Source organism: Phascolarctos cinereus, unplaced genomic scaffold (assembly GCF_003287225.1).
Source record: "Phascolarctos cinereus isolate Bilbo 61053 unplaced genomic scaffold, phaCin_HiC Scaffold_9;HRSCAF=440, whole genome shotgun sequence".
NCBI lineage: Eukaryota > Metazoa > Chordata > Mammalia > Diprotodontia > Phascolarctidae > Phascolarctos > Phascolarctos cinereus.
In genome coordinates, this window is record NW_027556402.1 from 75,006,939 (window position 1) to 75,020,355 (window position 13,417).

At 36.3% G+C, this 13,417-nt stretch overlaps 1 protein-coding gene and 1 non-coding gene across 4 annotated transcripts in view; one reads left to right on the forward strand and one right to left on the reverse strand.

The window, feature by feature from the left end:
• The window catches only part of NEIL3 (nei like DNA glycosylase 3), a 59,536-nt gene that overhangs the window by 26,869 nt on the left and 19,250 nt on the right, over window positions 1-13,417 (reverse strand). For all 3 annotated transcript variants that reach the window (XM_020997851.2, XM_020997850.2, XM_020997852.2), the window contains exons 3-4: window positions 2,569-2,703; window positions 1,496-1,709 (exon numbers count right to left, since the gene is read on the reverse strand). In XM_020997851.2, coding sequence (XP_020853510.1) covers window positions 1,496-1,709; window positions 2,569-2,703 — 349 coding nt within the window. The remainder of the gene's footprint in view (window positions 1-1,495; window positions 1,710-2,568; window positions 2,704-13,417) is intronic.
• LOC144455546 (U6 spliceosomal RNA) lies at window positions 11,406-11,512 on the forward strand. Its single transcript, XR_013484265.1, has one exon. It is a non-coding gene; the product is annotated as a U6 spliceosomal RNA (small nuclear RNA).

Genomic DNA, 13,417 nt, shown 5'->3' on the forward strand with positions numbered 1-13,417 from the left:
AGGAAAAATGTCTAGCTTTGGGGTTGGGTCTTAACCTGGGATCCATGAACCATGGGGTCTGTGGACAGATTTGAGGGGATCCAGAAACTTGAATGGAAGAAAATTAATCCTTATTTTCCATAAAACCTAACTGAAATTGAACATTTCCTTCCATTATGAATGGGTTAAAAAGAACAACAACAATATAAATCTGAGAAGGCTTCCACAAGATTCACTAGACTTCCAAAAGACTACATGATACAAAACAAGGTAAGAGCCCTTGGTCTACTAATAAAATAACCACATATGACATAAATTTGTAAGGCGCCATTGACTGGGACATGGTATTACTCCTCTAAGTCACAGTCTCACTATTCAACAGCCCTATTTAACTGGTTTCAAGAAACATATACTTTGATGCTAAAACAAACAAACAAAAAACACTTATCAGTGTCTTTTTTCCCCCTAAACAACTCTAAGATGGACTTAAATACATCACCACCCAATATATTCTATTCCAATGTTACCTCATCACATAAAAGTGACTCTGTGCTCTCAAAGCCTATGCTAGTAAAGGGCAATCTCTTGCAGGTCCTCTATAAGGTTACATAGACTACAAGTATAGCCTTGGCCATGGGCCAAGTGCCTACACATCATCAAAAGCTGATTAGCAGGCAACATCTCTCTGTTGCTGTTTTTTCTCTGTCTGTCTCTATTTCTCTTGTCTGCCTCTCTTGTCTTTCTTACCTCTCATCTGCCTCTAGCTCTCTTGTCTGTGTCTGTGCTTCTCTGCTTTTGTCTCTGTCTCTGTCTCTCTCTGCTTATGAAGACATTCACTATGGCAGGGCAGCTTTGCAAGCTGCTGCATCAGTGGAAGGAGCATCCACCCCACGTGAAACTATGGGTCCTGGAAATGCTGAAGTATGTGTGCCACCGCTTCTGTGGTAGGCGTATCCAACACACAGAAAGAGGTTTCTGTGAATGTTATTCTGGTAATAGTTCATTATTACACAGACTGATTTGTATTCTGGATTAACCCCACCACGACTGCAATTACACATAAAAAGGTATGTATGGTGTCTTTCTTCTTGGCAGAGGTGGGAGGGTGATGGGTGTGGAATACTGTATTTACAATCAGTCATGGCTTCTGTTATGGTTGATTTTACCAATCTAATTTTTTTTCTTTGTTACAAGGGAATGCTCACTGGGCAGGTAGGTAGGATATATATTTCAGAATAAAAATAATGTACAAACAAGAGACATCAATAATTTTTAAAGGCTAATACTGCACAGTATTGGAGAAGGATATGACAAACTGTACCAGTATCTCTATCAAGAAAACCACAAACAAGATCACAAAGAGTCAGACATGACTGAAAAACGACTGAACAACAACATGGTATGGTATGTGAGGTGAAGGCTAATTCTATTCCCTAATCCCCAATAGTACGAAGGAGTTCTACTATTTCTACAAATAGAGAAACGCGAAAAACAAAAAAACCTCTTTAAGACATACTTTAACTGCTGGGTGGAGTCCACTATCAAAGAGGGCTTCATTTTTGATGATGTTTCCAACACCAGGTAACATATTCTGGTCTAATAACACATCACACAACATCCGGTCCTTCTGCTTTTTCACTTCACTTTCTGCCCTTGAGATGTTAAATTTGGGTGAGCAGACATCTAAATCTTCCATCATTTTTATCCTCTGTTTACTTTCCAGAGAACTCCTGAAGAACAGGAAATATATTACCTTTGAGTAAGTTCACAATTTTGTTAATTAAGAAAAAGAAAACATACATTTTATGGGCTTTGTCATAAATACAAATAAATCATGACCAACCTGGATATGCCAATCATTTATATGAAATATTGACATAATATTTGGGAGAATTTATTTCTCATGATGAGGCAGCTCGGTGGCATAGAGAATAAGAGAGCTGGGCTTGAAGTCAGAAAGTCCTAAGTTCAAATCAACCCTCAAACACTCACTAGCTCCGTGACCCTGGGCAAGACACTTAAGCTCTCTGGACCTCAGTTCCCTCACCTGTAAAAATGAAGCCCGTTGGATTTGATGACCTATAAGGTATCTTTCAGCTTGTCAGCTGTAAGTATGATCCTGTGAAAATTTTGAGGTGATCATAAAGTTTCCTACAGCGAAAAGAAAGCAAAATTAAAGACATCAGACCTCTGTCCAATGTGGTGACTAATCATACTTTAGTGAATTGTTGAAGCATGACTCGTTACTATCAGCAGAGGTCATAGATGACAGAGGTAGAATGGAGAATATTTTGTAAATATAGTCAATGTGTTGATTTGTTTTGCTCAGCTATACTCTAATTTGAGGGAGGGTTCTATGAGAAAGGGGTAGAAGAGAATCATTGGGTTGCAACTGGTGGAAAAAAAAGGGAAAGAGCACCAATAAACACTTATTTTTTTTAAACCTACTTAAGGTAGAAAGCTAGAGAAAGTACTCATTCTAGGATGAGGCTCACCAACATTTGATATAAACACTTATTTTTCATTTATGTTCCTGGTCCCCAGTCAAATGCTGGACATTGATTTTTTTTTTAAGGGATTTTATCTCACCTGAATTCTACACTTGAGTCATAGAAACAAATCAAATCTTTAGTGAGCTGTAGTTCAAAAACCGGGGATGCTCTAGTGTGATCTTTGCTCTTGAGTGGATTAATCAGGACAGCACCATTCATTCCAAAGTGAATTCTGAAAAACAAATACAATTCTGAGAGATGCTAATGGCCAAGCTAGCCAGAGGCAGTGATAAGACAAGTATTCGCTTTTTACTGCCTAATTTCTGGAAAGGAAGGCTTTCAGGCTGCAAGTAAATGGTACCATAGTTATTCAGCACAAGTCTTCAACCTTTGAGTGTTTTTGTTCTATTTCAAATTAAAATTGCAGATGAACTGTTTTTACCAAAGACTGACCTCCCCAGAGAAATGTTACTCTTTTCTAAAGGATACAATAGTAAGACTAAGTAAATATAGCCCTACTTTTTCGTTTATAGTTGGATCATTTTTAATTGGAAGAGAAAACTGTCTTTTGTTAAAAAAAAAAAAAAGACTAGTCTATGGATAGCCTAGACTTTTCTGAATTATGAGTAAAAATTATACAGGAAAAAAAGACTAAGCTGCATTATTTGTAACATATGTTAAAGAAAATACTTTAAATCCCTTAATATATCTTATTTCCATTTACTCCAATGGGAAAGGTGTACATTCTTCTAAAAAAAATTTTATTTAATTTTAGTTTTCAGCATTGAAAAGTGTACTTTCAATAATATTTACCATCACAAGATTTAGCCTAACCATGTCATAATATTTACCCTTTATAGTGTACATTAGGGAGAATAATGTGAGAAAATTTGAAGACTTTTCTACATTTCAAAGGAAAATCAGATAAAACACTATCATCTCCTAGCCATGCCAGGCACTGATCTCCTTTTAAGAAGTATTGGAAAGAAGAGCTTTATAAATATTTACGATTAGCTTTAAAGCTACAATGTCACTACGAAAAATTCATAAGCTTTCAGTTTATATAGGATTGATTATTAGCATGTCCAGTTTTTTTTTTTAAACAGTGCTTGTGTAAGACCTCAGATGAGAAAGATCAAAAATGATTTTCAAGATGAAGAACCAGATCTTGGCTTTCAAACGCTCCTCCTCACAGCTCCACCAAGTTAATAAATAGAGCTAGGTTGGCAACAAATGTTACTGCTATGTGCTTCTAATTCTAAAGTGCCATGTTAAAGTATCGTACAAGGTTAAGCAGGCTCACTTTAAAAATGTGGGCTTTAAACTCCATATGCCCTGCTATCCATCATAAGTGCATTTAACATGCCCCATGGTTTCTGAAAGGAAAAATGGGTGCCTATAAGTACTCCATAATTTACTCCATGGACGTTTACTCCCTGGGAAAGGTGCACAACTGTCATGCCCAGAAGTCATCATATCCAAAGTCTTTTCAGTTGCATGGCTCATATAATAACTCTTCCATTATCTTCTATAATGAAACTTCATATGGGTTAGAGGGCTGGGCTAGAAAACCTCTAGTCCTACAACAGGATTAACACTGAGAAGTACCTGGAAATGAGTTAGTCTTTTTAAAAAAAATCAAATGACTTCTATATCATCTCCTCATTTAGCCTCCAGGAAAGTCCTCATCTGGTTCATTATAGAGTGGAGGTGATCCTGAGCTCTCCAAGGCCATGCTGACTGGGCCTGAGCTTTGGCAGGTGCTATTATCAAGCTAGAAATGCTTCAAGTATATAGGCTTGGCAAGAATGATTTGGTTTTTCATCCTAGGACCAGTCTAGTTAACTTTGGGTAGGCTCATAAAGAGGTTCAGAACAAAGTGATGGATTTTTGGCCACAGTCACTCATGAAGACTGATTACTAAAGCTTTTAGGAGAGAGGGAAAATTGACACTGGGGTCCTACTCATAGTGACAACTTTTAAGATCCTTCAGTTGTTCAAGTTTCTTTACTTAGGGAGAAATGATTGGACACATATTTGTCAGATTTTATTTTGCTATAAGCAGAAGCTATTAGGCAATACGTGTGTGTGTGTGTGTGTGTGTGTGTGTATATATATATATATATATATATATTTATTTATTTATTTATTTATTTATTTGTATTATGTGTGTGTGTGTATGTGTGTGTGTGTGCGTGTTGTGTATACATATAGTTATTATATGCAAGTAACCAAGCACCAGTGAAGGAATCATATTTAGGTTATCCACCATGCTATTAGCTACTTGAACTGGAGTGTGGTATTGCAGCTATCATGTTATACTTGGTATCAACAGATCCCACTGGGTTGGAAGCTTAGCTCCAAAATTTGCCACTGGTGTGATAAAAGCAAGTTACTTCACTCCTTTGAGACTCAGTTTCCATATTCATAAAATGATGGGGGTAGTAATATTTACACTATTTGCCTTATAGTATTATATATAAACGTGAGTTATCATCATTATCTCTTAGGGATTTCAAAATTAATAATTATTATGAACACATTAGCCTGTCCAGTATATATTTTGCTTTTTAATATTTTAAAACTCAGAACTATTACTTTCCATTTAGAGAAGCAGTGCCATATAGTGTGAAAAAACACTGGATTTGGCCTCAGAAGACCTGAATTATGTTAACCACTACCTTTGTGCCCTTTTCATTTAACCTCTCTGTTTCCTCTAAAATAACGGGGTTGGAATTAGATGACATCTGAAGTCCTTCCTAAATTTAAATCCTCTGAATCTACAACAAGGACCCAGGCTCCATCAAGAAGGGATAAATGAGAAGTCAATAAATTTGTTTTCTTACTTCATCATCCATTCCTCCATAACCTGTGACACCAGCCTTGGTTCCCTACCAGTCTACTGACATTTCTCTCTGGTGCCATCCTTTTTTTCCAAAGCCAATCTCCTTTTCTCTGACCACATTCTGCCTGACTGTTCTGTGGCACTAGTGACCTTTCACCTTCCTTGGCTATTTTTTAACTGTCTATTTAGTTCATTGCTCCTCCATCTTCTATTTTTGTTCATTTTTGATAATTTTTCTTCTGAGCAACTCTTTAGTTACATCCTAGAAGTTTTGGTATATGGACTCATCATTACACTTCTTTTGTATTCTTGACATTAAGAAGGCCAGTTTTGATAGACCATAAACTGCAGGAAAAAGAGTAATGTATCAGGCTGGAAAGGTAGGTTAGTGTAAGGTTATAAGAGGCTTTTTACACAGACAGCTGTGTCACATGGTAGATTAATCACTTTTTACAGAGCTCTTTTACTCTGTAAGCTTCCAAAAAAAGGGGGAGGGAGAGAATTATGTCACAGATGTAGAGTGATTACAGCTAAGTTCACAGGACAAAGATGAGAACCTTTAAAAGGTAAAAGTCCTTATTAATTAACACTTGAGAACTCTAGTCTTTTGTGCTCAGATGGAACGCACAAAGTAATCTATAGGTTTGTGCCCAAATCACACTGTGGGATTCTCTGCATGGCAGACTGCCAGAATACCCCATCTCCTGCCTGTCCCTCACCCCCACAGCAAAGAGCAGACACTTACTTTGCCCAGCCATGTGAGGAGGAAGAGAGGAATAAAAGTATATTGCTTTCTTAGGCTCAGAATTAGGTTAGGGACTCTACCTGGAACACTCTCATTCTCCTCCTTTCGCCTGCAAAAAGTTTACTTAATTTTGGTAATACTCATTTAGCTCATGCAAAAAAAGGAAAAGAGAACCGAGGAAGAAAGTAAAGGAGTCAGCATGTGTCTGTGTTCAGCTTTAAGAAAAGGGAATAGAACCCAAGTAGAGGCCTGCTCTGTCCTTCCTCTAAGCTACTCAGGGTAGTGACTCAGGCTGGTGAAGCCTAAATTCCCCAGTATTTGAGTAGACTGAGGTATCTTTATATACCAGTTGGAAAAGTATATCAGTGAGGGTGGGGGAGGGAAATCAGAAATATGAGTGGTGAGAGAATATCTTTTTCAAGTTGAAACACTGAAGATTTCAAGAAGGAAAACTATCCAAAAAGAAACAAACAAACAAAAAACCTGAGGGCACAAGTAGACAAATCAAATCTTAAGGTTAGAAGAAAGGCTAGGCACTAAGGGTCCTAAGGTCAGTAGGAAGGATTGGCACTACCTCTTCAAATCTCTTTTAACAAATATTACACAGCAAAACAAAGTGAATCAATGCCTGATGGAGTTGACTCCAAAGAGATAGTGTCATGACAAGAAATTTGACAATGATTCAAAAGACAAATGAAAAACATAAAAGATGAAATGAGGAATGACTAAACTTCAAAACTGAGAGTTCTCAATGAAAAAATTTTAAAAAGTCAATTAGTAGAATAGAGAAAATTGAATCCACAATGGAAAGTTAACTTTAAAACAGTGACATTAACATTTTGAAACACAAAAATACTGAGATGGAGAAAAACACTAGTATAGAAGCAAAAGGCAAAAATGTTAAAAAGAACGTAAGAACTCTATGCAAACTAAAGCAGTTGACTGTGAAGATAGGATAGGCAGAGACAACTTAGGTAATGCAGGACATCATCCAAGAAAACTGTGCAGAATTTCTGAATGTAGAAAACAAAGCATAAATTGAGAGAACCCACAAATTGCCTCCAGGAAAATAAAATCTACCTCTTCAAGCTTGAAGACAGATAATGGTTAAATTTAACAATGCCAATGAGAACAAACTCTGTAAGAAGCCAAGAGAAGGATCTTCAAACATAAAAGAAAGGAAATCTAAATAACACAAGACTATTCCTCAGCAATGAGAAATCACAGGAAGGAATGGAAAAAACATTCTGAACCGCAAAGGTGCTGAAACTGCAATTTAAAAATAACGTATCCTGCAAACTTGACTAATAACTAATGAAAAAGAAATTGATGTTAAATAAAAGGGGGAAAAAATGAGTAGAGTATTCCTAGTACAAATACAAAAACCAAAAGAAATACACGAAAGGTAAATAAGTACAATTATCATGGAAAGCATAAATAAGGAAACAAATTACTCCATTGTAAGAGATTTTGATGTGGGTTTAAGAAAAAAGTAACACCAGAAAAAACAAAGACGAGCTTACATATTATATTACAGGAAGTAGAGAATCACCGAGTTTACTGAAGAGGGCAGGGAGATGGTCAGACTTGTGTGTAAGGAAAATCACTTTGACATCTGTGAACTGATTATTCTAATGTCTCTTTCAGTTTTTAGCCATGTGATCTAATGATATAAAGGTACAATTATATAAGCCTTTTTTCAACTGCTTTTTAATGCAGTTGTCCTCATAACCTTGTACTCTGATTTGTTGGTCTGTATCTATGATTTTGTTATCATGGGAAATTCTTGGTGTGGAAAATGCCTCTACCAGTACCGATCTATAATTTTTAGTAAACTTATACTCTTTGAGAGTTTCCCAAGAGTTAAGTGCCTTGCAATGGCCACACAGAAGATATGTGTCAAGAGACACAGCGTGAACCTAGGTTTTCTTGACTCCAAGGTCAGCTATCTATCTACTCTGTCAAGCTGCTTCTCATATCAGAATTACATTCTCTTTCTTTCTTTATTTTTTTTTTGGTGAGGCAATCGGGGTTAAGTGACTTTCCAGGGTCACACAGCTAGTAAGTGTCAAGTATTTGAGGTTGGATTGAACTCAGGTCCTCCTGACTCCAGGGCCAGTGTTATCCAAATATTCTCTTTTTCAAAGAATTCTTCATTAAAAGAACATAAATAGCAAATTAAATGCCTTAAAAATATAAATGGAAAAAGAGAATATCTAATAATTAATAATCAAATGATTAGCTGCCACTCCTTCAACTGTACATCAATTGCTATTTCACTCAATCTGAGTTAGTTTACCCCGTGAATTAGATTTGTTTTATCTAATTTCAGACAGCAGAACTAGAAATGGGTAGAAGTTGCAGAGATTACAGAATAAATCTTAATAACAATTAAAGCTATACAAAAGTGGATGGCATATAGGGGCAGCTATGGGGAGCAATGGACAGAGCACTGGCCCTGGAGTCAGAAAGACCTGAGTTCAAATCTGACCTCAGATACATACTTACTAGCTGTGTGCCGCTAGGCAAGTCACTTAACCCTGATTACCTCACCAAAAAAAAAACAAAAACAAAGTGGATGGCACACTCAAAAGGTAGTTAAGTATCCCTCCCACGGGAGCTTTTCTCCATTAATAACCCCTCTTCACATATGGGTTGTACTAGGATTAGAAGGTCTCTGAAGTCCTTTCTAAACTCTGATTTTCTATGAATACAGTCCCCATAGCAAACCTGCCAATGCTGTCCCCACCCCCTTTACTAAGTAAAAGAGTTTAAATGCCTTTGTATGTGTGAGTGTTCAATAATTATTTGTGTTATCATCATCACAGTCAGACCAAGAGCTAGGTGTAAAGTACTAAATGTTTTTACCAAAAATAATAAATCAATAAAGGTATATAGCGTGACAATCACTCATGACTGATAGGCAAAATTCTCACTAGGATTAAAGACTCACAAATTTAAAGCTGGAGTGCAACCCCTCATTTTATAGAAGAGAAAACTGATCCATCTCTCCAAGACAGTTTTTTGCAAATAAAAGAATAAGAAAAACTCCATTTAACAAAAATGTTCCCTAAAACAACATGTTAGCATTTTGGTCAAGATCTGATTTTTAAACATAAATAAAGACAATTTCAAAGTAAACACTTTTCTGTGATATCACTATTAGAAGAAGAACATTTTGAGCATCCCTAGGCCTGAATGAATCAATAGTCGGTTTCTCATTACTGTCAATGGGAAATGCATTATGGCAAATGGGGTAGTTTCTCATGGAAATTACCAAGAGGCTTAAAATTACCTAAGGGTGAGAAATGAGCCATATATATTAGGAACTGAATAGTGGCCTGTAAAAGCAGGATTCATTCTGAGAAATTATAAGAAGTATTTGTAAGGAGATGTGGTTTTAACTGCAGGAGGGATAAAAGATGGGTGATAAGAACATCAACAATCATTTATTATGTGCTCAACCATCAAGCACTGTATTAGGCACGTGGGCCAGAAATACAAAAGTGAAACAGCTCCAATTCTCAGTGAACTTTTAAATTCTCTTTAGGGAAGGAAGATGTACCTATGTAAGTAAATATAATACATGTACAAAGTGAATACAAACTAATTTCAGGGGGCACACTGACATCTGGGGAGACTAGGAAAGGGAAGGATTGATGAATTGATAATTAATTTGTAAATTATAAAATGGGGGAAGGCACACTCAGTTCTTTGGGTACTTGCCAGGAAAAACCACAATTGGCAGCAGGAAGTAAGGTGGCAATCACACTTTAATAATCACAGAAGGTACAGAAACAAGCAGGGACTAAGGAACAGGGGAAGAGGGGGATAGAATGGTGAAGTAAGCCAAGCAGCACAGGGAAGAGGATGGCGAGAGGCAGAGGCACAGAATACCCCTCACATAACCATGGATTAGAGTTGGGAGAACTAAGCATTGTAGACCCGATGGAGATGGAAGACTCTGTCGGGGACAAGAATTTTGAAGTCCCATTTTTAAAGGATTTTCTGGGGAAAGACCAACAACTCCATTCTGGGCTACCTAGTTCATTAACTAATTAATTAGTTGATTAACATATCTAAAGCACGTCAGACTGACTGGTAAAGCTTCCAAGTTACATCTCAAAGACATCAGCACCTTTTGGATGTTTGCTGGTCTGGAACTTTGGTGGTCCGGAACTTACTTGTAATTTAAATAGCATAAAACCAGAAACCTGATAAGCAGTGCCTAGATGGCTTCCCTTGATTCATTACATATTACTAGGATATGAATTTTGGTTAATATGTGATATAATTTGTAAATGATGCTCTTTTGATCTTTGGGACAGTTTGTATGTGACTTCCAGGTTCCCCTTTAAAATCTGATCTTGTGCTCCATTATATTAGCTATCTATGAAACTCACTATACTTGACTAGAAGGAAAGGTTGTCAGAGGGACCAGAACAAGACACAATATTAACACAATGGAGAAGAGAATAAGCAATTATATAGCAGCTACTGTGTGTCAGACAGTGTGCTAAGCAGGTTGTTTTTTTCCCACAAATGTCTCATTTGGTCTTTACAACAACCCTGAGAGGTAAATACTATTATTATCCTCATTCTACAGTTAAGGAAACTGAGTCAAAGGGCTCACATAGATGTAGTATTTGAGTTGAGCTTTGGAGGTATATAGAGATTACAATATGTGAAGGTGAGGAAGGAGTTCATGTCAGACATGGGGGACAGTTCATGTATACAAGTGTACAGTGGTTACATCTATATGCATAGGTGTTTATACATACATATATATGTATGTATGTATATGTGTATACACACACACACACACACACACATACGTATACATCATAAACCTACAGAGAGAAATTGAAAAGTATAGTCAAAAGAATATCAGTTTTAGACTCTAGAAAACAGGGGTAGATGATCTCAAAGGTCTGTTACAGGTCTAAATCTTATGAGCCTATCTGTCTGAATTTAGGCAGGTCATAAACCCTCTCACTTTCTTTACATATCTAAAAGGAAAGATTATATGATGTCATCTACTTCTTCCTTACATGATTCAAGAATGGAGCCCAGGGCTGGTCAGAGGTAAGACAGTACAATATAGGGGAAAGAGCAATGACTCTGGATTCGGAGGGTCCAGGTTCAAATCCTAACTCTTATACTTACTACCTGTGCAACCTTTGGCAAATTACTTAGCATCTTTGGGCCTCAGTTTCCTCACCTGTAAAATGACAGAGTTTGATTAAAGGGCCTCTGAGATACCCTTCCAGCTCTAGCTGTATGATCCTATGACCCAAGGCTGGACATACAATCCAATAATCAATATTAAGAATGAAAATAAAAAGTGCTTGCTTTGGCAGCACATATACTAAAACTGGATCGATACAGAGAAGATTAGCATGGCCCCTGAGCAAGGATGACAAGCAAATTCGTGAGGCATTCCCTATTTTTCATCTTGGCGGGGGGGACGAGATGGGGAGAAAATATGGAACTCAAAATCTTGTGGAAGTGAATGTTGAAAACTAAAAATAAATAAATTAATTTTAAAAAAAGAAAAAAGAAAAAAAAAGAATGAAAAAAAGTGGGAAGAAAAAGGGTCTAGAAGTACCAGATATCAAACTATACTATAAACTACAACCGATCAGAATAATTTGGCACTGGTTAAGAAATACAGAGATCAATCAATGGAACATATTAGGTACTCAATACACAGAAGTGTTTGACAGTGTTTGACACACAGAATGGGGTCTCGTAGCTACTTGGGTAAAAGCTCATTATTAGATAAAAATACCTGGGACAGCTGGAAAGCAGTCTGGCAGAAAACAGGTATAAACCAGCATTCACACCATACAACCAAAACAAGCTTAAAATAGATAACTGACAAACATAATAAGTGACATCATTAACAACAGAGGAGAATGGAAGAAATTATTTTTCAAAATTAAATTTCAGATCTATGGATAAGGGAATAATTCATGCCCAAACAAGAGAAAGAGAAGTTCACATTAGATAAAATGAACAATTTTAATTACATAAAATTAAAAAAAGTTTTGCGCAAGCAGACTCAATATGGCTAAAATTAGAAGGGAAAGAGGTGACTGGGAAAAAAAAAACATTACAGTAAGTTTTTCCGATGAGGGTCTCATTTCCAAGCTATTTTTATGAGAAAATGGTTCAAAATTTATAATAATAAGAGCTATTTCCAACTGACAAATAATCAAAGGATATGAAGAGGTACTTTTCCAAGAAAGACATCCAAGCTCTCAAAAACCAAATGAAAAAATAATTAGAGAAATGCAATAAAGCATCTCTGAAGTTCCACCTCACACACATTAGGTTAGCAAGCTGACAAAAAAAAATGGGTAACGGCAAATGTTGCAGAAAGTCTAGGAAATACCCATTTTGGAAAGTTAGTAGCCTCAAAAGTTACTAAATTGAGCATATTCTTTGACCAAATGGTACTACTATGAGGCCTATTCCCCAAAGAGATCAAAGAAAGGGGAAAAGGACTAACACGTACAAAAATATTTATAGTAGCTCTTTGTTGAATGAAATAATCTTTGTAATGCATGTAACACAGTACCTGACAAATAGTAGGCACTTAAATCAAATTATTATTCATTTTATATGATTAAGTATAATGTATAATATACAATTACAAATTATTTCTACTCACCCCCTTTTTATGTTGGCAAGGAATTAGAAGAAAATGGGGGGGGGGAAGTCCCCATCAATTAGGGAATAGCTTAATAAATTATGCTATGTGAACACAATGTAATAGTAATGAACTGTAAGAAATACTGAAGGGGCAGTTTCGGAGAAACCTGGGATGATTTATATGAACTGATGCAGAGTGAAGTGACCAGGACCAGGAGAATAATGTATATAGCAAACAACTTTGAAAGAATTAGACATTTTGATCAATGCAACAACCAACAATAACTCCAGAAGACTAATGATGATGCATGTTATCCTTCTGATACAGAGGTGATAAACTAAGGGTATAAATTTTTTGGACATGGTGATATGGCGATTTGTTTAGTTTTATTACTACTTGTAGTTTACTACAAGGGTTTCTTTTCTATGATAACTGGAGAGCTGATAGGAAGGAGAAAAATCGATTTTTGTTCACTGAAAAAAAATTCATTAAAAAATGCAGTAAAGAGAAAATGTGTTAAAGGAGACTGTAATGGAGTCCCCTTTAATGTAATGTAAAGAAGCATTTATTAAGCACCCACTGTGCTACACATTCAGTATAAGAGACCAAAAGAAGATTCCATTTTATCAGGGAAACTATACACAAATATATACAAATAAGTGTGTACATATATAATATATATTATACACATGCATATC